Source organism: Phasianus colchicus, chromosome 1, assembly GCF_987193195.1.
Source record: "Phasianus colchicus chromosome 1, bPhaCol1.hap1.1, whole genome shotgun sequence".
In the NCBI taxonomy this organism is placed as follows: domain Eukaryota; kingdom Metazoa; phylum Chordata; class Aves; order Galliformes; family Phasianidae; genus Phasianus; species Phasianus colchicus.
In genome coordinates this window covers 23,654,203-23,679,216 of record NC_143436.1, presented here as the reverse complement: position 1 = coordinate 23,679,216, position 25,014 = coordinate 23,654,203, and the positions used below count along the sequence as shown (strand labels likewise).

The 25,014-nt window shown below is 38.4% G+C and overlaps 1 protein-coding gene across 2 annotated transcripts in view; it reads left to right on the top strand.

Moving 5' to 3' along the window:
- PTPRZ1 (protein tyrosine phosphatase receptor type Z1) overlaps positions 1 to 25,014 on the top strand; it is a 131,412-nt gene that overhangs the window by 19,255 nt on the left and 87,143 nt on the right. For both annotated transcript variants that reach the window (XM_090137021.1, XM_090137018.1), the window contains exon 2: positions 19,193 to 19,258. In XM_090137021.1, the coding sequence (XP_089993147.1) occupies positions 19,193 to 19,258 (66 nt within the window). The remainder of the gene's footprint in view (positions 1 to 19,192; positions 19,259 to 25,014) is intronic.

The following is a 25,014-nucleotide window of genomic DNA, read 5'->3' as shown; positions in this document are numbered from 1 at the left end:
AAGCCTTGAGAAAGTAAGTGCATGACAATTAATGAAGAAGTGGGTTACATGTGAAGGAGTTTGCTCTGCTGATGATGACAGAACTCAGCCTATGAATCAGCAGTATAAGAGGAGTATTCTGAGGAAATAAAACCATAAAGATAAAGGTAAATTATGAAATCCAAATGAGACCCTGGGGACTAGGAAACTAAGGATGGGTGCATCACATCTGAGATGTGGGCTGAGGCAAAATGTATAGGTGAAAAGGGGAACTTCAATTTGATACAAAAAGAAAGGGAATGTTCAAGCCATGAACTCTGTGTTATATGCAGCCTTGCAGAACAATTCATCCATCATTCAGTCCATTGCTGGCAGCTTTTTTTCCCTGGGGAGTTAATTTAATGGCAGCAGCCTGCCCTTTGCTGTCAATTTCACCAGGGCTGAGAAGCTTACTCCTATCACGCTGAGCTTATTGCACTTGCTTGACACAATGCATGCACGCAAATAGGTTTGTGCCTACTCTGGGGTAAAGATAGCCACTAGGAGCAGGCATTTGGCTGGTAAAATAACCTCTTGGTGTGCTCTCAAGATGACCCTAGGAAAAAGGATCTGACTGCTTTGATGTCTGCAACCATCTTTCAGCCACTGCCTGTATTGATTCTTCAGTGACACGTGAGCTTTCCCTTGCAGCAGATGAAGCTATGGAACCTGCTCACCAGGTGGGCCTCAGCATGATAAAATGTATGAAAGCAGATTAGGTAGAACAATTAAAACTTTAGAAATCTGGAAATAAGTGCTTACAGAATGAAGGCTGTCAAAATGGCTAAATGGGCTACTGAACGTTAGCAAAAAAAAAGAAAAAAAGAAAAAAAGAAAAAGAAGAAAATGAAGCTGTTAAATAAAGCTGAAGAAAAAGAAAAAAATAGGAATGAAGGGAAGGGGAAAATTTAAAAAAAACAACTGGAAAGCAGGTGAGTCCCGTTTTGGATTAACTTCTTCCAGAATATATTGTTTTTCCAAAGCTCTAATTTCATTTGTGCTTAAAGCTCCCTGTACACTTTGGCATTTTAATTCCCCTTCTCTGAAAAGAGATATGAGAAAGGGATATGAAACACTTTTGTCCTGATTTAGAATAATATCATGACTTAATTTTTATCTACAGTCCAGAAGTTTTGCCAATAGAGAAAGAAAAATGGCTGGTTACACCATCTGTGGTCTTCTGCACTTTGACTTCAAAAGTGAATGGATTCAGGTGTTTATGAGAAGCCATGGTCTTCTGAAAACTTCACGTTGCTACACACTCCCAATTAAAGCCAAAATAAGTTTTTGCAAAGGCTGGAATTTGCAGCAGAAGGCTAGGCCTGTATTAGTTTTTTCTTTCTAGCTTCATCTGCAAGATGCCTGGAGACTCTTGTTGCTTTGGATCTTTTCCTCTCCTGTGCCTCAAGAGTGCAATAGAGGGGAGAGTTAATGTTGATCCATATATTCCAACCATTCAAGCATCAAATATCCTCTCTGGGATGAAGGTTAGAAGTTTTCCAAATTAGGCTTTTGACAATTACCTATTTATTGTTATTCTTATCTGTCATCACAGAATCACAGGGTTGGAAGTAACCTCAAGAGTCCATTCCCTGCTAAAGCAGGTACCCTACAGTAGATTGCACAGATAGGCATCTAGATGGATCTTGAATTTCTTCATAGAAAGAGACTCCATAACCTCTCTGGGCAACTTGTTCCATTGCTCTGTCACCCTTACTTGTAAAGAAGTTCTTCCTCATATTAGTATGGAATTTCCTGTTGGCAAGTTTTGGGAATTGCTCCTTGTCCTATCAGTACACCCCACCAAGAAGAACCTGCCTCATCAGTTTGCCTCCTACTTCCCTTTAGATATTTCTAAACATTTATCAGATTCTCTCTCAGTCTTCTTTTCCCCGGGGTGAAAAGATCCAGGTTACTCAGTCTTTGGTCATATGGGAGATGCTCCAGGCTCTTTGTCATCTTTGTGGCACTCTGCTGGATTCCTTCTAGGAGAGCTCTGTCTTTTTTCTAACTGAGGAGCCCAGTAGACACAGTAGTCTAAATGTTGCCTCACCAGGGCAGAGTAGAGTAGAGGGGGAGTATCACCTCCCTTGACCTGCTAGCCACACTCTTTTTAATGTACCCCAAGATCCCATTGGTGTTGTTGGCCACAAGGGCATACTGTTGGCTCATGGACAACCTTTTGTCCACCAGGACATCCAGGTCCTTTCCTGCAGAGCTCATTTCCAGCTCTGGAATCTGGTTATTCCTCTCCAGATGCAAGACCCTATATTTACTCTTGTTAAGACTCATCAGGCTCCTCCTGTCCAGGTCTTGTTGAATGGTAGTATAACTATGCCTAATGCCACATGAGAACTTTCAGAGGCACTGTTCATATGGATTGTAACCAGTACACCATCAAGATGTGTGCTTTACTCTTTCCTCAAATATAGTGCTTACTTCATGCTTAATTTCATACATATTTCTTTAAAAGTGAAAAAAAAAATTCTCTTGTTTTGCCATGGCATACTGTATTTTTGCAGAAGCCTGTTATTTGGAAAGAGGCAGTAAATTACTGTTAACTTCAAATAATCAATGCTTGTGGCTTAGGAAATTTGCATTTCCCATAAATGAAACAATATATCATTAATATACTGCTTGTTCACAGCAGTCTATTTCCCCTTTATGGAGAGACTTATTTTGATGAATGTCTCTTGAAGCTTGTGGCTAAACTGTAGTAACAAATTAATGGTATAGAGTACCAGAGGATACTGCATGAAGTATCGAATACTAAATTCCAAATAACTGAGGATATTTGAAATTCATCTGTTCTTAGGAGTAAGTATGTATGGACCAAAGAAAAATTTTCCAGCTTTTTCTCTAAGCTGTCTATTCTGTTCATGCCCTTTGACAAATATCACTTGGAAACTCAGGATTTGTGTTATTCAGATGAGTGTCAGGATGCTTGATTTCTTCCCAGATTACTTTTAAGAAGAAACAGCCTTAAGATTAGCCTTGAAGTCCCAGGTGGAGATGACGATATAATGATGCATGCATGCAATCATATAGTCATGCAATGCAAGCATATTGGTGTCATCTTAAAGGTTCTTACTACTAAGTAAGAATTTTCTCTCACTGAGAAAAAATGGTTGAAAAATGTACTCAGAAAAACCAAGCCCTCTTAATAAACTCTCTTTACTCTTTTACTATGGAATATATTTCATTGTTTGGAAGTAATTCTTAAATCGTGTGTGAATGAGCAGATAGTTTAAAGCGTAATGCATACGTTGCTTTTAAGGTGAGTAGGGTAACGTTAGAGGAAAAGTTTGTTCCTGACATATAAACTGAAGAATTTGAGACAAGCTGTGCATCCCTCAGTGCCTTTGGATTAAGAGCTTTTCAAGGAATGCACTGACCTTTCTTCATCCTGTAATATACCATTCACCAAAAGGTTAGCCTAATAAGATGGAACCAGATTCCTCAGAAAGGTCTGATTTTCTCCTCGAGAGACATTTTCTAACAGAAGCTGTATTGCTTCTTTTCAAGGAAACATTTCAAGAAGGATTCATGTAATTTAGGTGCACAGTATCTGGTAGGAATGCTTGCATTTGAAAGACTGGAATCCACCTTGCTTTTTAAAATGGATTACTATTCATGATATCTAAACATCATCGCAGTAAATCCAACTTCTGGATGATCCTGTCCTGGCTTCTCTGCATACAGAGTTCTTGAATACAAAACTACAGTCATGTTTTATGGACCAGGGAACTTTTTTGAACAAAATTGACAAAACTGAGTCTCAATATGGAAGAGTGCATATGGCAAAAATCCCTGTCATTTTTAAGTCACAAACTGTATTGAGTACACCTTCTAGGTCAAATGTAGGTATTATATCTTTGTTTTGTTTCATGTGCTATAGATTCACTTCTGTTTCTCAAGATTTTTAGTTTCTGACATAAAAAGCTTGGTATTAGGGTATAACGAAGTAGTCTTTTTTATTGTACATAGGATATTTCCAAACTGCTCTGATTTGGCAGCAAATTAATTTAAGATAACTTAGTAGAGATTGTATTCTAAAAAGACCGTTTAAAATATTTTCTTAATATTTTTTTCCTTAACCATTTAACTGAATTGCAGTTTTTACTGTAAACTGTTTTTTAGAAAACAAAGATACAGATTGTTGAAAGTTCCATCACAATATTCATGGCAGTGAAAGCTTGGCTGCCTGTTCTCTCTGCCGACTTATGTAAATTTCTAGGGACCTTGTGTGAATGGAAGGAGTCTGAATTTGTGTCCATGGTAATCTGTTCAGTGTGTAGAGGAAGTTACAATGGCATTAACCCATGAAAAGGATCAGTTGTTTTCATGGAAAGCAGTCAAGACATGCTTTGAATTCAGATAGTCAACTTAATCAGAGCTAGACGTTGTTTTTTAAGGGTTTCTCTTTCAAAGAGCTTAATGCTGGTAACCCACTGCAATCAAAATAGATGATTTATCAGTAAAAGAACATTAAAAAATTAACAGCTGAAGAATGGATAGATCCCTGAAATAAAGATGAAATGATCCTGCAGTTATTTACACCCTCTACTTGGGCAACAAGAAGAACGAAAATACAGTAGTGGTCCTGGCTTATTACCTGCCTTGTGCCCAGGAGCTAAGTAAATTCATGTAGTGTCCCTTCAGTACCAGAAATTCAGCAGCAGCAATCCTCAGTGCTTTCACAGGTAGGATGAGAGACCTGCTCTGGGGTGGCCAGTTCACCTGGGAGGTTAGGAGCAGAGTTAATTGAGGAAATATGGCGATTCAGAGTCTCTCTATCAAGTTCTCTTACACTGACCTTAATAGGGCATAACAAAACGTCAGGTCTGGTTCCTCCACATCATCTTGATTTTTCTCAGACACAAATGTTTCTGCTGGTACAGTTGCCCTGGTAATAAGAAAGTGATTGAGACTGTGTTACTCTTTACCTTTAACAGGAGGAAATCCTACCTGGCAGCCTCATTTGAGGTGTTCTACATTTAAATTAAATTTCAGTACAATGAATAGTAGCATTAGGCAACCTGTGTTTGAGTATTCAGCTTATACTTTATTTTTCACCCTAATACCTGTCTCACTGTCATATATTTCAGATAATGAAAATAAAATATATCCATATCTTAATTAATATGCTGCAGGATACCTTCACAGTATAATAGTAGATTTGCATTAGGGATAATTTTCGTTTGATGATGCTGAGGTTGCCAAGGTTAGAAATAATCAATGAAATGAATACAAAAAATGAATGTCTCTTCTCCATGTCAGGTGTTTTTTACACTACCTCTCTAGTGCTATTTGAACATTTTACACCAACTTTAGCTAAACGAATTTGCTGTGTTGTTATGAGAAGCTGCATTTAGAGAGCATTTTAACTACAATTCCTGGCTTTCCTTTAGAAAGGTATTACCCAACAGCTTTCCAGTGGAAAGAGGCAGATTTTTAAAGACATAACTCAGAATTAACCCAGCATGAACAGCTGGTACTTGCCCATTATCCAATTTCAGAGATGTAAATCCCAGAAATTATTTTCATAAGAGCTGTGGTCCCCTGTGTGTGTTCACCAGTGGAGATGTTTGGACATTAAAGCTATAATGGGAAACATGGTAACTGCTCAAAGCATCAGGAAAAAGGTCATTGGTAGGTGATGACAGTGCAAACAACAGCATCATCTCCTCAACATGGAACAGTTAAGTATTATACTGACTGATGTTTTTACCTGACATGTAAAATTATCTTTTACCACAGGAGCAGGCAACTGCAGGGAGGATTTCCTTAGATGTGGCAAGGAGGAAAAAAAAAAAAAAAAAAAGAACAGGAGTTTACAGTTTAGTAATGTCTCTTTGCCTTCATGGAAGGTATATGGGGAAATGGCCAAATCAGACTATTCTCCCAGTTCACCTGACAAAACAGTTAGATAGAGAAGAATGTATAGAAACTGCCCAAAAGAAAAGGTGATATTAATAATAGGAGAAGTCACCTAGAACGAACCTTTGCAGAGGAATCAGTTTTTGAGGAAAAAATGTTCAGTGAGAAATCGCAGAATTATGACATTTGAAAATAATGTTGCCTGAGAGTTTATAGAAAGTGTTCTCTGCAGTGTTGGTTAGGCCAAAATTTGTTCACTCCTGTTCTCTTCAAGAATGAAGTGTATCAAATGCCATGGATCGTTCCTGTATAGCAGGAATAGCTGTCCTGGGTCATACCTGAATTCACTGTTGTCAGACAGAGGCCAGTGTAGATGCTTCAGAAGAATGAACATGATATCTCCCAGTGGGTAGCAGTAAGATAGTTAATAGTCTTTTCTCACACATATGTAATTACATCTATTCCAGGCTCTTTTCTAGATGTGGTGTGATAACTCAAATATTCTTGATATTTTCATAGCTATTTTGATCTTCACTTAGTGGTTAGATTTAGTTAGACTCAACAGTTTCCTGCCACTAAGTGATAATTGCCTCCATGTGAAAAGAAGGATATCCTGTCAATGATTTTCTTTCTCATGAATGCCCCTGGCCGTTCTTGTTCTTGTAGAAAGAGGGAGAATAAAAGTTCCTAATCTTCATCTCAGCCATATTCATTATTCTTTGTATTTGCTTTCATCCCAAAATAAGCATTCTTAACCTTTTCCATCTTCCTTTATTTAGAGCTTTTCCACAGTCACTTTCATTAGTGTTCCCTCTCTCCCATATTATTATGCTTGATAGGTTTTGAGATTGCAAGAACTGCACAAAATGCAGTTTTCCAGATGAAGCTTCACAAAATCTTTGTTTTAAGACTGATTTCTGACCTATTTCTAAATTTCAGCTTTGATTCCAGCTATATATTGAAGAATTGGGTTTAGTTCTCCAGGGGTGTCCCAGTCTCCTCTTTCAGCCGGTAACATTAATTGAAAACCCAATACAGAAAAAGTAATTTAATTTTTCTCAATACCTTTTTATAGAATAATTTTTGTTTCTGAATAATAGTAGTGTTGTTACATGTTTACCTCCCTAGGTAAACATTTTCAATTGACATAAATACATTACCTACAAGTTATCAAATTGAATGTATGAAGTTGTAATCCAAAATCTGGCCATGTCTCTGTACCAGACTTTGATAAGCCCTTTCTTACCAGAGAAATAGCTCTGACTTCACAGTCATGCCTTACTCATGTCACTGCTTTTTGGCAGTATGTACATTTATGAACAACTGTTGTCAAGGATGAAGCACGGGAACAGCAAAATTTTAGTAAAAGCCTCTGACAAGTACTCTGAAAGCTCACTGAGAATAGCAGTCAGTGCCAATGAACCAGCCTGAATTGGTAGTATCACAAAAAAAAAAAAAAAAAAAAAAAAAAAAAAAAAACCATAACATAGTCCTCTGGTTTTGTGGTTCTGTTTGTTTTTTTTAATGTTTTAAGAAAAAATATTAAAAATTAAATTCTTCTTGTTACTTATATGTTGACAATATTGTATGTTTTATAAAGGCTAATCCAAAAGTAATGCCTCCTATTTTATTGTTGGCCAGTGACAACAGAAGTGGATACTGGTGGTACGGCAGTAGAGGTTGAACCTTCCTGCCAATATTCCATTACATTTTATTGCTGTGTGACAGACAGCAGCCGAGGGGCAGCCTGACAGAATGGCATCTGACATGGCAGTGTGTACAGAGCAAAGGTGTGTCACTGAATTCCTCCCTGCAGAAAAAATGGCACCCACTGACATTCATCTGTGCTTGCAGAACGTTGATGGAGACCAAGCAGTGGATTTGAGCACAGTGAGGCAGTGGGTGGTGCATTTCAGCATTGGTGACAGCAACAGAGGGTTTACCACTGATGGTGCAGATTTTTATAAGCATGGCACACAGGCTCTTGTCTGTCGCTGGTGCAAATGCATAGCTATTGGTGGTGACTGTGCTGAAAAATAGTGTTTAGTAGCTGAGAATTCACTCTATCAAATAGTGTTATTGTGTTCTTTGTATTTGTTGTAGTTTCCATGGAAATAAATAGGAGGCATTACTTTCAGAATAATGTATGTGTATGTATGCTGCCCAAGACAACTCCTCTTTACTCAGTGCTTCCTATGCAAGCCAAAATGTAGGACACCTGTGTTTAATGGATTTCTCTATTAAGTCTGTACTGGCTTCTGCTTAAGTGATACTTTTTAGATTCACACTTACATTGTTTCTCTGTCCTTTGTCTTGTTGAATCCTTTGGGCATTTTATATATGGTAATTGAAATTGCACTGTTTTGTTACTATTCTGTTACATTGTGCTGCTTATTTCATCATGCTGTCCTTAACTGATTCATTTGAGTTTTCTTTGCTAGACTTGGTAGTATAGCCATATTAATATATTCCTATTATTAGAACTCACTGTTTGCTTTGGTATAGTCAGAGGTATGCCTCTCCTCTCCTCTCCTCTCCTCTCCTCTCCTCTCCTCTCCTCTCCTCTCCTCTCCTCTCCTCTCCTCTCCTCTCCTCTCCTCTCCTCTCCTCTCCTCTCCTCTCCTCTCCTCTCCTCTCCTCTCCTCTCCTCTCCTCTCCTCTCCTCTCCTCTCCTCTCCTCTCCCATCCCTCCTCCAGCCTGTTAATTAATGTCTTTAGCGTGTTAATTAATGTCTTTACCCAGGATTTTAGCACTGTACACCCACAACAAGAGCAGATATTTGTTTACCAAGGGCTTTGAAACTGTCTGAGAGCCTACAGTAGGAGTTCAGTGTTCAGTCTCTCTTTGGAGAACTAATTCTTCACTTAAGAGCTCCAACTCCTTAGTTCTGTTGAGAGACCTGATCAAACCAGCAAATAGCTATGGTAGTTGAATTCCCAATGTGGGAATGGCTTTGTCAGCAACCTATAAGTTGACAAGTCACTTTAGGTGCACTGAAATCTATTTACAAGATTTTAGTGTGCACAAGCCATTAACTCACTACACATTTTTAGATAATGTTTTCCTCTAATTCTGATTGTAGTTAATTGACAGTGCAGTTAATTACTCTATTAATTGGCAATTAAAATCATTTAATCTTGGTAGATGAGTAATTGAAATTAACTCAAAACAAATTTGTTAGTTAGACATGCTGTATTTAATTTCTGTGTCTTACAGTGTTTAGTTTGTGGTAAAAAAAATTGCCTATGAATCATAATGACATTGTCAGGCTTACTGATTTTTGTTTCAAAGATTTAATTTCTTACTGCTAGAAAGTCATAGTCAATTTGCAGTCAGTTATTGAGTGTTGACAGCTGACTGCCATAATATATGAACTTTCAGTTGTATTGAACTGATCTGAACCTGGAGAGAGAATTGCCTCAATGGGATTTTCAGTTCAAACCATGTAATACACTCAGTGTAGGATTGCAAGTAACAAGAGGTCAGAACCTCCATTTTGTGGTTCAGTGCACAAATTAAGGCTTTTCATGGAGTGCCACCACCACCTGAGACCTGGGAAAAGACTTATTACTGCCTTAGTGAAAACTTGGATTATACTGGGAAATGGTTATTGCAGTAAGGTGAAATTTCATGTTTACAATGATTGATTAAACCATGTATCTATCATCTTATAGAGCTATTATTTCCTCATTTGTGTCAAACCTTGTTCTACTCAGCTTATGTCTGGAGACAAAATTCAGCAACCATAAAGGATTACTCTGTAATTAACTATTTTATTCTGTTGGCCAGTGACAACAGAAGTGGATACTGGTGGTACGGCAGTAGAGGTTGAACCTTCCTGCCAATATTCCATTACATTTTATTGCTGTGTGACAGACAGCAGCCGAGGGGCAGCCTGACAGAATGGCATCTGACATGGCAGTGTGTACAGAGCAAAGGTGTGTCACTGAATTCCTCCCTGCAGAAAAAAATGGCACCCATTGACATTCATCTATGCTTGCAAAACGTTGATGGAGACCAAGCAGTGGATTTGAGCACAGTGAGGCAGTGGGTGGTGCATTTCAGCATTGGTGACAGCAACAGAGGGTTTACCTCTGATGGTGCAGATTTTTATAAGCATGGCACACAGGCTCTTGTCTGTCGCTGGTGCAAATGCATAGGTATTGGTGGTGACTGTGCTGAAAAATAGTGTTTAGTAGCTGAGAATTCACTCTATCAAATAGTGTTATTGTGTTCTTTGTATTTGTTGTAGTTTCCATGGAAATAAATAGGAGGCATTACTTTCAGAGCAATCTATGTATACGGAGAGAACATAAAGTGTATGAACTAGCAAAACAGGCTCTTTTTTTTTTTTCTTTTTTTCTGAAATCATAAAGCTGTATTCTGTTTTCTATTACTGCTGCATGAAATGTAGATAAATTATATCTTAGGAGATTGGAAGGTAGAGGTGTATACCTGTATAGTGGTGTAACATTCTGTCTGCATTCACATGGGCCTTGTGTAACTTCCCTGGCAGATTTACCTCTCCTCTCCAAGATGAAGAGTGTATAGTTTAAATACAAACGAACAAGGTGCATGACTACATCGATCATGCAAAATGTCTGACACTCTCCTGAGTCCCCACTGCCAAACATTATCTGAATTCTGAATGTATCTCTGAAGTTCCAGTTTTGTGGGTAATATAGGGCAGAACTAGAATGGGCTTCCTGTTTCCATCATGGTACTGCCTTGCACATATATGAAATCTAAGACAGAATTTGACCTCAAAAGTACATCACCTGGTAAATGAAGTGTAGATATCAAGGCATAGAAAAGAATTAAAAAATGAGATCGAAAAAGGAAATTTGAAGAAAATTTATTTTCAAATGGCATGATTTTATTTTCTTTGATATCTCACATATTTTATCAAAATATCTGATGGGGAAAAAAACAAGAGTATTACTGTAGATACAATAAACAAGCACTTCCAGGAGCCATCAATACATCTTTTTGTTTTCAGCAGTATCTGAAAATTACAACATTATATAATAGAATAGAATAGTGTACCATACTCATTCATGGTTGATGAAGCAGAGGACCAGATACTGACCACTTGCTTTTGAAAAAGAGAAAAGCATGCTGACTAGCAAGAGCCTAGTAGGAGCTCTCAGTGCCTGGATTATTGAAAATACAGCTTTGGTGCGAAGCTCTCCTCACATTGTGTACAAGTTGGCAAAACATGGAGGAATGCCCAGATACACTCACTTCCCTCTGCAGTTGCCATTCTTCCATGAAGCCTGTAAAACCTAGGATTACACTTGGATTTCTTGGGGAGTTTCAAGATATTCCCTCCTTTTTTTGTTTGGTGGTTTGTTGGGCTTTTTTTGGTCCTCTTTAATTTTAATATGACGTCTTTCCCCAAAGAATTCATAGGATGACAGAACAATGTAGGTTGATTCATATGTTTCATTTCATTAATTATTCTTCCATATTCTTGAGAATTTCTTATTTATTGGAAAAAAAAAAAAAAAAAAAAAAAAAAAAAAGTACACGCATTAACTGCCATTGAAGAGCGTCATGGAAATAAAATTACGTTACCATTGCTGTGCGCATTTAAAGAAAGTCCAGTTCTGCTCAGTTCTCTCTTTTCCTACTTCTCTGGTAGTGCTAACAGAAGTAAATTCATTTTGAAATGAAATGCCTGTAGTTTCACTGAGCCGGTTGAATTTTTGTTTATTCCTGTTGGCCTGCATTTTCTCCTAGCTTTTTTGTAACGTGATTCTGTTAATTTACATGTGTAGCACTATAAGATCAAGTGGGTTCAAGGAGAAGAGTCTGGATGGAAGCAATTGTATAAAAGTGTATTCCAGGAGGCACAGCTTGATCCCTGCATTTGAATAGAATTTCCCACCTCTATCATAAAACCCAATTTGCCTCACTGCAATCATTAAACATTCATGGTAAGGGGGAGCATTCATCTTCAGGGAGATTACATTCTTTCTAAGTCCCTTCTGGGTTTCTTTTTAGATACCTAAAATTTGCTAAACATCCTTCAGCAGCAGGCCAGTTTTCCAGGATTCCTGGATTACTTTTGCATGTAACCCAAGAGCTTCATAGGAATCTAATTTGACTCACATGTACCTGTTCAAAAACATCTCTTCGGGAAAGATACCAGTTCCCTACTTAAACACTCTGTTGTCTACCTGGTTTCAATGAACTGGCACTTGAAAGCTACTTGGACTCCTAGTGAAGCCTTAAAACTTAATATAATCAGTGCTTCATCTGACTGCTAATAGTTGTGTAGGAAGCTGAAGTCTGTCAGACCATTTTAATGTCCAGATGCACAAGATCACAAATGGAAGGATATATCTAACATATGCTATTACTTTGCCAGAAGTCACCATGATAGCAGAAGCAGCAAGTTTAAGCAGTTTGGTCATCCTCTGTGGTATTTTGAGCTCACTCCCACTTTCCACTTACTGGTAAAAGCAATAGTGTATTCTGTAAACTCTAGGCATGTAAAACTGCAATAGAGTAGAAGATAAACTGGTCAAACTGGAGTCCTTGTTAGAATCATAGAATCATAGAATCTTCAAGGCTGGAAAAGACCTACAGGATCACCCAGTCCAACCACCCACCTATCACCAATAGTTCTCATTAAACCATGTCCCTCATCGCTATGTCCAAATGTTCCTTGAACACCTCCAGGGTCAGTGACTCCACCACCTCCCTGGGCAGTCCATTCCAGTGCCTGACCCTCTTTGAGAAAAGTAGTATTTCCTAACGTCCAGCCTGAATCTCCCCTGGAGCAGCTTGAAGCCTTTCCCTCTAGTCCTATCACAGTTACACAAGAGAAGAGGCCGACCCCCAGCTCACTGCAACCTCCCTTCAGGTAGTTATAGAAAGCAATAAGGTCTCCCCTGAGCCTCCTCTTCTCCAGACTGAACAATCCCAGCTCCTTCTGCCACTCCTCATAAGGCCTGTGCTCCAGACCACTCACCAGCTTTGTTGGCCTTCTCTGAACCTGCTCCAGGGCCTCAATGTCTTTCTTGCAGTGAGGGGCCCAAAACTGGACACAGTACTCAAGGTGCAGCCTCACCAGAGCTGAGTACAGGGGAACCTTGTTGCTTTTGTATATAGAGATGCACTGAAAAACTGTGATTAAATGTGATTTACAAACTGTAGTTCATACCATAGATATTATCCTTTTAATTCATGGCACTGTTCACTATAAATCTGTGACAACTTAAGTAAACAGAGTTTTTGTTAATATCCTGGTGCTTAATGACAGCTACTTTTCAATTAAACTCATAAGTCTTTTTTTTTTTTTTTTTTTTTTATCTTTTTTTTGCACATTTTAATGCAATCTGTGTTAGTAAATGCACTTTCTTGGTAAATACACACAATTGTCACATTTCAAGAGGAGTTCTGTTTTGGCTTCATATTTGTTGCACAGAAAGTTTCACTCTTCAATCTGTATCAGAGTGAGCAGCCTACACTCCAGCATGATGGAGAGAACTGACTCTCTTTATAGATACCTTAAAATGGATCTATGACTAAAATAAGTTCCCAGAAGGAATTGTGGGTAAAAAAATATAATTTTAAATTTCTCTAGGCCTGTCAGAATTCTCAGGCCCATCTTGACAAAAGATTTAGACACTCTGATTTTCTGGGAGGTGGTAGAAATGGACTATAAAATCATCTTGGTGTTTTTAAGGGTTTTACAGGTGACATTAGCAAATTGAACAAGTCCATGAAAGAGATGTTATTTAGACAAATATAGCTTTTTGTCTCAAAGGGATTGATAGGTACCGTGCTCTGAATCTTTTCATTCATCTGTTAGCATAAATCAAGAATTATTGAAGTCAAGAAAATGAAACTACACCATCATAAGATGCTGAAAGGTATACAAATGGGTCCTGAGACTTTCTGTCAACAGGAGGAGCTGAAGTAAGGACATGGTTATTGAGGAAGTGCTCTATTTATCAAGAGGTGATTTTGCATAGTTTTAGTTTTGTTTAAGATTGTTTATTTTTTGAAGTAGAATGTATAATAAAAGCCTTTCTAATCTATTTATTGTTTTTTTTTTTAATATGTGAAAAGCATTAAGCATCTATTTTGCTAATCACATGTAGCTTTTTTAAAGAAAAAATATTATGTCAGTTGTGCATTTTGTCTTCCTCTCTGACTTATTTGTGGGATCTTCTCTTCTCCAGTGTCTTAGTCTAAAAATGTGACTTTCTAAATGTCTCATGTTCTGTAAAAGTGCTGTTGAAGAGTAAAAATAGTAGATCAAGTAGAGCATAAAGTCATAGATACATTACTGTATTTGGATGAGCAGCAATCCAAGGCATTCACTTTTAGGCATAAATTTGTTCACCTTGAGAGCCTTCAGTGGTTTTAGGTCGGTCTTTGCAGAAGGAAATGCGAATCTGGATGCTTAGTTCTTTGTCCTTCTGAACAGCTTGCTGAGTGTCTGGGCCAGCTCTCAGATGCTGGTATGTATTTGAATGAAGTACAAATATATATTTGAATAAAAATTTGAAGAATGTTTTGCTAGGTCAAGCTACTTTTCAGATAACACCTTGCAACAGCCAATAGTAAATGTTGAGGTAAGCACATTAAAATAAATATATAATTATAATTTTCCAGTATAATCCTCCCAGTTTTATCGGTGTCTGGTTCAGGGACATAGTGATCCAAATGTGGTATCATTCTGTTTAAGAGGTGTTTGTGGATTTCTCATTTACAGGTTTTTGTAATCTATTCCAAACCTGTGTAAGCTTCTAGTACTGACAACACGCAGTTTGTGCAGTGTCAATAATATAAGTGTATGTATGATCTCCTAAGGCACAATCTTGTTTAAAATGAGAACTTCTGTATTTCATATTTCTCAAAGAGAAAATCAGCACGTTCTCAGTGATTGCTTACATCCTTATCACAGAATCATAGTATCATAGTATCATAGAATGGCCTGGGTTGAAAAGGACCTCAAAGTTCTGTGGGCAGGGTCACCAACCTCTAGACCAGGCTGCCCTGAGTTCAGCCTGGCCTTGAATGCCTCCAAGGTAGGGGCATCTACAACCTCTCTGGTCAGCCCATTCTTTGCTGGAATCCAGGATGTTTCTATGTTCTTCCTTGAGATAAGAACCACAAATCCAATCCTATCCATGTAAATTGAAATTTATATTGATTTTAATGTCAGTAATGTGTTGCCATTGTCCATTACCCTCCTTGTTCCTCAGTTCAATCTGGGGACAGGAGAAAAATAGTGAGTGACTTGTGACTTCCTAGGACCAAGTAATGTTGGCAACTTGAGTGAAGAGTTGACTGTCTACCTCTACTTTACACACAGAACATCAGCACCTCATTTGCAGAAAATCTTATATCTAAATGTGTCTCAGCTTCTATAAAAAAAACAGAATCTCATAAATGGAGGCTTTGTTGGCAATGCAGCAAAGAAGTTCAGATTGTAGTTTAGGGTTAGCAAAGGCTAAACCACAGGAGATTGTCCCTTTGTTCTTTTGGATCTAGCAACTGGTATCTTGACACCACCTTGGCAAAAAGGGCAGGTATAAAGACCTGGTAAAATTACAGCAGCCTGCTATAAAATTACAGATTACACCCTGTATCCTGCAAAGCAAAGCAGCATATTGAGTGTGGCATCCCCAAACACACTTTGTGTCTCAGGAACTGTCCTCTCAATACTCTTTTCTCTCAGCCTGAGGAGCAGGGTCTTTGGAGGGCACTGTGGCTTGTTGCCTCAGCGTCTTCCAAAGGATTTCCCCTGACAGAAATCAGAGATTCAAAGTTCCATTTCCATTTCTTTTAAATTTCTTCTGTGCTTTGTTATCCCAGCACAGAGTGTCAAATTAAGATTTCATTCACAGACATTTATTTTAATCTTTAAAGCTATTCATTTTTTACCTTTACATATGATGAATAAATACACACTGAGGTTCTGAATGTTTCATTCAAGAATTAAATCAAAAGCAACTTGACTAAGGCCCATAAACGCAAAAGACACATCAAACTCATGTTTAGAGGAAGAAAACCTGGATACTTATACATTTTAGATGAAAAAAAAAATACCCACAAGATCTTATTATTCCCAGATCTCTGGTTTAACCAGAAACCCATCTTCTCTGTTTTCTCTCTGTGACTGAGCATGAGACAAGGTCAAGAACAAATAGGTTGGTCCAGCTGCCCCTCACAAACACTGTGCTGTGGTTTAACTTGGCAGGCAGCTGAACACCACACAGCCCTTCACTAACTCACTCCCCTGCTCCCTGTGGGATGGAGGAGAGAATCAGGAAAAAAAGTAGAAGTCATAGCTTGAGATAAAAACTATTTATTTAGACAGGAAAGGAAGAGAGAAATAACAGTAATGATTATATATATGTGTGTATATATATCTTTACAAAAGAAGTGATCCGCAGTGCAGTTGCTTACCACCAGCTGACTGATGCCCAGCCAGCCCCTGAGCTGCAGCTGCCCCCTCAGTTTTACTGTTTTTTCACACGATGTCATAAGGTATGGAACAGCCCTTTGGCCAATTTAGGTCATTTGTCCCGATTCTGCCCCCTCCCAGCTCCTTGTGCCCCCTCACTGGCAGGACAATACAATAAACTGGTACTGGCTCTGCACAGTACTGCTCAACAACAGCTAACACACTGGTGTGTTATCAACATTGTTTTTCTCCTAAAGCCATAACCACAATAGCATCATAGCGGACACTGTAAGGAAGATCAACTCTGGCCCAGCTGAAACCAGGACACAGTGGAGCACTAGTTACCATTATTCTTAACCTTATGGGCCTCTGGGAGTATACAGAATGTAAAAGGAAACAAGTCACAGTCTCATGCAGAAAACCTGGCTTTGAAGGAGGGTAGAAGGGAACAAAAAGCATTTAATGATTTAATGATATCCTGGATGCCTCCCTGACGTACATAGAAAGATAACCATAGAACAGCTGAAACATGATCCCACAACTGAGCTGTCTTGCACTATGAATAAATCAACAGTCTTTGGAAACATGTTCAACAGCCTCCTGAAAGCAGAGGAGAACATAAAGGATTTTTTTTGCTTCATAAAACAACACCTCGAGCAGTAGAACTCAGACTATTTTGTGTACCAGCTGAAGAGGTGGTCAGCATCACAAGAGCCACGCTGATTCTCGAGATGATTAAAAGTTCAAGCATCAGTATTGTAGATTTACATATAAAACCACAAGACTTTTGTGAAGGCTTTCTTATGAATACCATACAAATTTAAATTACACATTAGGAACTTAAATACATTATTTAAACAGAGGTACCTGCTCTCATATTCCAAAAGAAAAATGGTTGTCAAGTTGTTAACTCTAAAACCGTTTCCTCCTAGTTGGTCTCTGTACTCTCAGCTGGTCACTGAGTGTTTACACAGCAAGACTTTATACCATGCACGGTGAGATTTTGCCAGGGAAAGTAGTGGAGTTCACTGCAGGAAAGTGCTGCATGTGCTTGTCCCTGTACATTCCTATAGAAACACACACTTTTTTTCTGACACTCCTCATTCCTCAATTGCTCCCTTCCCCAAATGAAATTTAATTTTCTTCCTCCACTTTGTCACCCGTGAAACAGAAAGAGGCAGTCCCAAGACCACGGGTGATCACTGTCTATGAGTGGGCTGTGAAGGGACTGCGGTAGCACAATATGTGAATGGCAGAGGAGACAAGCTGTATGAACTCCTAAGGTCTCCTGGCATTTATAAAGACTTTCCGTAAGATTTACTGGGTCTGTAAGAGTGTAATGCACCAAAAAAAGTGAACCTTGCCCCTTTTTTTCTTGCTCATTGAAGCTATTGCTCCTTGTCCATCAGGCCTCCATGAGGAGTTTAAAAAGTGGTGGGACGCTCTCACGCCCAAACCCTGCGCACTTAGCATATGAATGCTCCAGCGATTGTTTGAAGTAACAATTAGGAGGACAATGGATAAAGGAAGAAACTGGAGACAGCAACTAACACCTGTGAATCAGAACTTAAACAGCTTTCTTTTACATAATTAATTAAAGATGCAAGCACAATGCACATTGACTTGAAAACATATTCCAAAGATAATGCCCGTGCACATGAGGCCCTTTGCCTCTGCTTTCGGTTCTGCTACTCACGTGGGAGGATTGTTCTTTTTGTAGAAATCTTAGTCATGACTGAATGTTGCTAAGTGTTACAAGGGTGTTTTTTGATGGGGAGGAAGAAAGTGAAGAGAAAAACATTGAAAAGGAATTCCAATTTCATGGAGGTTGCAGATGAATTTATTGAAATACACGGACTTCAGATAGGTAGCAGAAAATCATTCTAAAACACAGAAGAGTGCTAACCTTACAAATAGCAATTGGGATTTAATGTACTATAAGCAGTGCTACAGACTTGTTCCTATTAAAGAAAAATAAATGGATGTTATACTTCTGTTTCATGAAATTGTATTTATTGCAGAATGTGAGCAGAATTCCATGGCATTTTCTCAAGGAGACAATCCATATGTGTGCTCAATGTGTTCATATGCAATTATTTCTTAAATAGGTTATATTGTGCCTTTTCAGAGCAGTATTTAATGAAACTTGTAAAGATATTATTACTCTAGAAATTACCAAAGAAATTGCAATTTGCATATAATAATAAGTATTATGGGGCACATTCTTCTATGCACATGCATCAGCAGTGTTGCTAGAATTATTCCAGCAAAGAGCACAATGGTGAAGGTTATTCAGTAGTCAGAAAAAAAATCAATTTATACAGTCAATCTCTCTAGAGAAAAACAATGTTATAAAAAGTATCTAATATCTAGCTTTTCTCAGCAGGGTTTATGGAGATACACATGCATTAGTTATAATGGTGATGCTAGTCCGCAGAGAAATTTTTGAATACTTCTTCATTATCTTTAAATGGCATCAGTAATATAAAGATAGAGAAAAACTGTGAAGTCTAACTATACTGAAGTTCAGCTTTCCTTGACTTTCAAGTAATTTAGACTGGTTCTTTCTGAAGGGCATCACAGATGATGTCAAGTGTAAAGCTATAAGTTTAGAAATGAATAACAAAAGACTCAGATAAACTGAAAAAACACATTGTTTTGTTTGTGACCTTTATGTGATACATAAAGGTATTTGTATTCCAGTCAACCAGTTCTTAGCGTTTAAAGCTCAAAATAAGGACTAAGTAAATCATATAGCAGTAATTCCCACAGTGGTTATCTTCTTGGAGTTGAGAGGGTCATCTGTATTTCATGTTCCTACTAGCCTCTATTTTTAATATTGTAAATTCATTGCTATTTTGCAGATTTGGTATACGGATATTACAGACAGCAGCGGAAGTTGACTGAAGAAGTTGATTGGTCATATACAGGTAAACAAAACTTTCTTACCAAAGAACTTACTTTGCTTTCATATCTTCACATTCATTCTTATAACTTCACGAGCCTGTTTTCTGTATATACCACCTACCATATGCCACAACAATTCTTGAAGTAAAAATGTAGAAAATGGATTCTCAAAAATTACAGCACCTTTACAGCAGGAGAGACTATGCTTCCTATGTCTTTGACTTCTGCAAAAAGCCTTAAAACCTTAAACTTGACACTTCGATGAAAGCTGGGCCTTCATTGTTCTCTTTTGTCATCTGAATACTTCTATTCCGGTAAGTCTGAAAAGCACACAGAAAGGCTGAAACAATGTGCAGCACATCTTGTGGGTAAGAATATACCCATATATTGCATATGAACTTCTGTGCTTTGCTTCTGACTACTTGAGCATCCTTCCAGGTACCATGCTACTTATCCTAAAAAGTCAGTCATTAGGCAATAAAATCTCATTTGCGTGAGTAAGAAATTTATATCCTTAAATTCTGAATGAGTGTTTTTTACATGGAAGAGCTATAGGAAATTCGCAATTACCCTCCTAGATTCTTCTGTATAAGTCAAGCCACTTCCAGTAATATTGGAAAGCTAATTTTTTTTCCTAAATGATATGTGTATTTTACCCAGAACGTAAAAATTGTCTTCCTGTGAATGTGTTTAGGCTCTTACATTTTTAATGATTTCAGTTATTGTTTAAATAAGGACTGCCAGATTTCAGTGTTTCTTATGTTTGGTTCAAAATATGTTTTTGTACCTAAAGAAAATTATGCCATTCTTTTTTTTTCCTTCACTCTCTTTCTCATTTTCAGGACAGTTTTTATCTTCCAGGGTAAAACATATCTAACAAGTTTTGAGCCTAGAGAGAATTGAAACAAGCTAGTCATAAACCCTTCAAAATGAGATTTATAATGAGAACTCCCACTTACACACATTGTACGGCAAAACTCAAGCATAAAATCAATCATACAATATTCTGTGTCCAAAATCCATCCGTTTTTTAATATTGCAGTTGGAGAAGTGCAGAGATAAGCCTCCAGGATTACAGGTGACCAGAGGGCAATTTATGAGTTTACTTTAAAGAACACTGAATTAATTTTACATAGGACATCAGGGAAGGCTAACTCAGCCCACTCAGAGTATGCACCCACTGTACAGCTGCAGCAACAGCCTCAGATTATATTTGCTGGGTATTCTGTATTGCTGGATGGCAAAACAGCATAGACTCTGCAAGCTGGAGAACTCAGACCTGTTGGCTCACTCCTGTAATGTGTGAGATACCAGCATGCAGTCATCTCATTTTGCGTGCCTCTCCCTAGTGACTTACTGCTGGCAAAGCCTTTCTCTTTAACCAGACATATATACTCAGGTGCATATGGTGCTTGGGGACATAAAATGTGAGAGCCATGCTTCAGCACTTTTCATGAAGACAGCTCCAGTTATAGAATCATAGAATCATAGAATGGCTTGGGTTAAAAGGGCCCCAAAGATCATCTGGTTTCTACCCCCCGCCATGTCCAGGGTTGCCAACCACCAGACCAGGCTGCCCAGAGCCACATCCAACCTTGCCTTGAGTGCTTCCAGGGATGGGGCATCCACAACCTCTCTGGGCAGTCTGTTCCGGTGTATCACTACCCCCTGAGTGAAAAACTTCCTCCTAATATCTGATCTAAATTTCCTGTCTTAATTTAAAACCATTCCCCTTTGTCCAGTCACTATCCATCCATGTAAACAGTCATTCCCCTTCCTGATTATATGCTCCCTTCAAGTACTGGAAGGCCAATCCTTGTCATGACAGGACAAGGGTTTTCAAAGCCTTATTGCAGGGCTGCATATAAGTCACGTACCCAGTGCCTAGGCATTGTTTTATGTGGTGTTTTCTTAAAATACCATGGAATTGATTTATGACATAAAATGAGTACACAAATTCAACTTTCACTTAAAAACAGTCTTCTTGAATTTGAAGATAAGATACAACATTTAACATAACTGTGCATCACTGCTCAGCACACAAGTGCAAACAGTGTCAAGTACTCATATGTATAAATTTAATATTTTCTTCAATATATTCAGAATCCAGACTAGCATACTGAGAGTTGCCTAGAACCACCTGAGATGCCTGTGAGTATCTGAGGCACATGGCAGGGCTTCATGATTTATTGGGCAGTGTTGGTGGTGGGTGGACCAGATAATCCTGGAGGTTCCTTTCCAACCTTAATGGTCCTATGATTCTATGATAACTTCTACAGCTAACTCAGATCTGCAGTTTTGAGACATAAGGTAATACACACATTTCTGAATAGATGACCTATACTTTGTCAGTTCATTGCTTCTGTGGACACGAGTTATATTTCTCTATCTTATAGCCCACTCACTGAAAAACCCAAAAGATTAGCCTCCATGTACCAGTGAAATTTTATGAGTGGGCCTTGGGACCATGCAGTCATGGAGTTCAATCAGCTATGACAAGGAAGCATCTACCTAGCCTGGTAAATTTATCTGAGTTTCAGCAGACTTCATTCACATCAAATAAGAAATGTCAAATGCGTTAGTTACAGTAAATCAATAAACTTCTTTTGCTGTGAGCAAAAGTAAAATAGAACTAGAGAAATAACTTGAATTTCACCTGCTGAAATCATGTTATTTTTGAAGGTGATATATCCTAATGGAGCAATTTCACATACTTTAACTTATATGACTCATCATCACGTTTTGATTCTTTGGTAAATGTCTAATGATGGCATAAATATTACTGGAAATATTTTGTATTACTTCTAAGAACTCAGGTTTGATCCACAGACAAAGCCTGCACTTTCAAGCATAATTTTTATTATTTTTTTTGTGTATGTGTTTCCTGACTTTGTGTATATTTGCACAGACAGTAGAGTATTAAAAATGTAGCCAGGGCAAGCGAACATTGTATTTGCAGCCATTTTCTTCAGGAGAAATTGATTTTGAACTAGTCTACTAGTAGACATTACTTGAACAAACTTCTTTCTGTTTTTTCATTAAAACAACAATAGAAAATATTTTTGATGACATAATGAATATTTTTAAATTGTCATATACTAAAAGTGAATTCAACCATTACTGTTATTAAAAAAAAAAAAAACTATACTGAGAAAAGGTATTTTCTCAAATCAGTTACATAGAAGTTGATGATCAGAGATCATTTAGACATTATTTAGCTCCACCACTAAGGTTAAGCAAAAGATGCCACAAAGAAGAGTTCTTTTTTCAGTGCAATTCTTTTTGGTTGTTACTCCTGAGATTTGAGTTCTTGTTGATTTTACAACAATCAAGTTATGTGGCCTAGGGTAAAACTTGAGCTAAATTCTATTAAAAGCAAGAAATTCTGAACAGGAATTACAAAAACTGAAGAATTTTTTTAAATTGAATTATGCAAATGAATAGCACAGCCAGCTCAGTGTTCTTTGTCTCCTCACGACTATTAAGTTCACTTTGTGCTGCCATTAGTTATATGATATAATGAGCCACAATTGCCCTGTAGACACTAGCTACTTTTTCCTTGGCAAAAGGTGATTTTAATCTAAACTGCAGTGTCTCTTGAGTATTCAAAGATAATTTTGTGATTTGCTGGTTTTGTTGGGTTTTTTTGTTTGTTTGTTTTTTGTCTTTTCCTCCGAGCAAAATGTATCTCATATTTCCCTTTTTTCTCTGGGGGTATTCTAAATCTTAGAATAAGAATTATAGAATCACAGAATCACAGAATGGCCAGGGTTGGAAGGGACCTCAAGGATCATGAATCTCCCATCCCTCTGCCACAGGCAGGGCCACCAACCTCCCCATTTAATACCAGACCAGGCTGCCCAGGGCCCCATCCAATCTGGCCTTGAACATCTCCAGGGATGGGGCATCCACAACCTTTCTGGGCAGCCTATTCCAGTACCTCACCACTCTCTCTGTAAAGAACTTCCCCCTGACATCCAACCTAAATCTTCCCTCCCTCAACTTCAAACTATTTCCCCTTGTCCTGCAGTTATCAACCCTTTCAAAGAGTTGATTCCCCTCCTGTTTGTAGGCTCCCTTTAGGTATTGAAGGGCTGCAATGAGGTCACCCCACAGCCTTCTTTTCTCCAGTCTGAACTGTCCCTCAGTCTGTCTTCATAGGGGAGGTGCTTCAGTCCCCTGATCATCTTTGTGGCTCTCCTCTGGACCATCTCCAACAGCTCTGTCTTTCTTGTACTGGGGGCTCCAGACCTGGACACATTATTTGTGTTTGAAATGATTCTTGAGGATCCCATGGTCCAACTAACACTTGTTCAGACCATGCCCAAGAAGTGAGGTATTGCAACTGGGGCAATGTGCTCTACCTTTATTTTGAAGCTTTTTTTTTTCATTTATACAGCTGCAATTTCTCTTATACCAACTTGTGACCATTGCCCATAGCCCTTCACCTTTGCACTGCTTATAGATGACCTTTACGTAGCAGTTGACTTCAGCCAGGTTTCCCCTTTCCCTGTTCTCTGCACTGGTACAGACTCACCTCGAATACCATGTGCACATTTGGGCACCACAATCTAAAGATATAAAACTGTTAGAGAAAGTCCAAAGGAGGGCTACAAAGATGGGGAAGGGTCTAGAGGGCAAGTTGTATAAGGAGTGGCTGAGGCCCCTGGGTTTGTTCAGCCCAGAGCAGAGGAGCTGCAGGGAGACCTCATGGCAGCTGCTGCTCCTCGCAGGGAGCAGAGGGGCAGCTCTGCTTGCTGGTGACAGTGACAGGACACGAGGGAATGGTATGGAAATGTGTCAGGGCACGGTCAGGTGAGGATTAGGGAAAAGATTATTCACCAGAGTGTGGCCAGGCACTGGAATAGTGGTCATGGCAGTGAGCTGCTAGAGTTCAAGACAAATTTGGACAACACTTTCAGAGATATGGTCTGGTTTTTGTGGAGCAAGGAGTGGAACTCAATGATCCTTGTGGGTCCCTTCCAGCATGGGACATGATATGATTCTATTCTTTGATCTCCAGCCTCAACAAACCCAGCTGCCTCAGTCTCTCCATATATGGGATATGCTCCAACCACCCAGCCATCTCAGTGGCTCTTAGTTTGTCAATATCTGTCTCATACTGGGTTGGGGAGAAATTTACAATTGCACTCAGTATTCTAGATGTCACCTCAGTAGAGGAAAATTAATTATTTTGCTGGCTGTACTGTTGCTAATGTAGCCTGGTATGTTATTGGTCTTTTCTGCTACAAGGTGACACTGCTGACTCACACAAAATGCAGTGTTCATCAAGAAAATTAATTATAATCTTTTCAGATAATTTTGAATAACTGTTATATCTCAGTAGTAAAACTTGACAGTGTGTAGATGCTCTTCTGACCCTTGCACCAATGCTATTCAATGCCTAAACATAATGGCTTGCTGTTTTTGCTCTGATGTTGCATATGAAACTAATCATGTTAAACTAAAAATTGTTATCACTGTATGTCTAATTCAGCACCCCCTGGAGATCTCTGCATACTATATTTTTCCACATTATTATCATTACAAAGGCAAAACCTTAGTTGACATTTGAAAGGCTATTTTTACCACCCTGGGTTTTGGAAATTCATGCTGATAATTTCAAGTGTAGTTGCCTGCCGTTTTATTTTTTACTCTGAAATAAAAATGGCCTTATTTTCAGTGGTACTGAGAAAATGTAGTTCTCTTTATTGTCCAAACAAGATTTAGTGTTTTAATTTCAAATTTTGTTGCTTTGTATGGTAATACTGTGGCAATT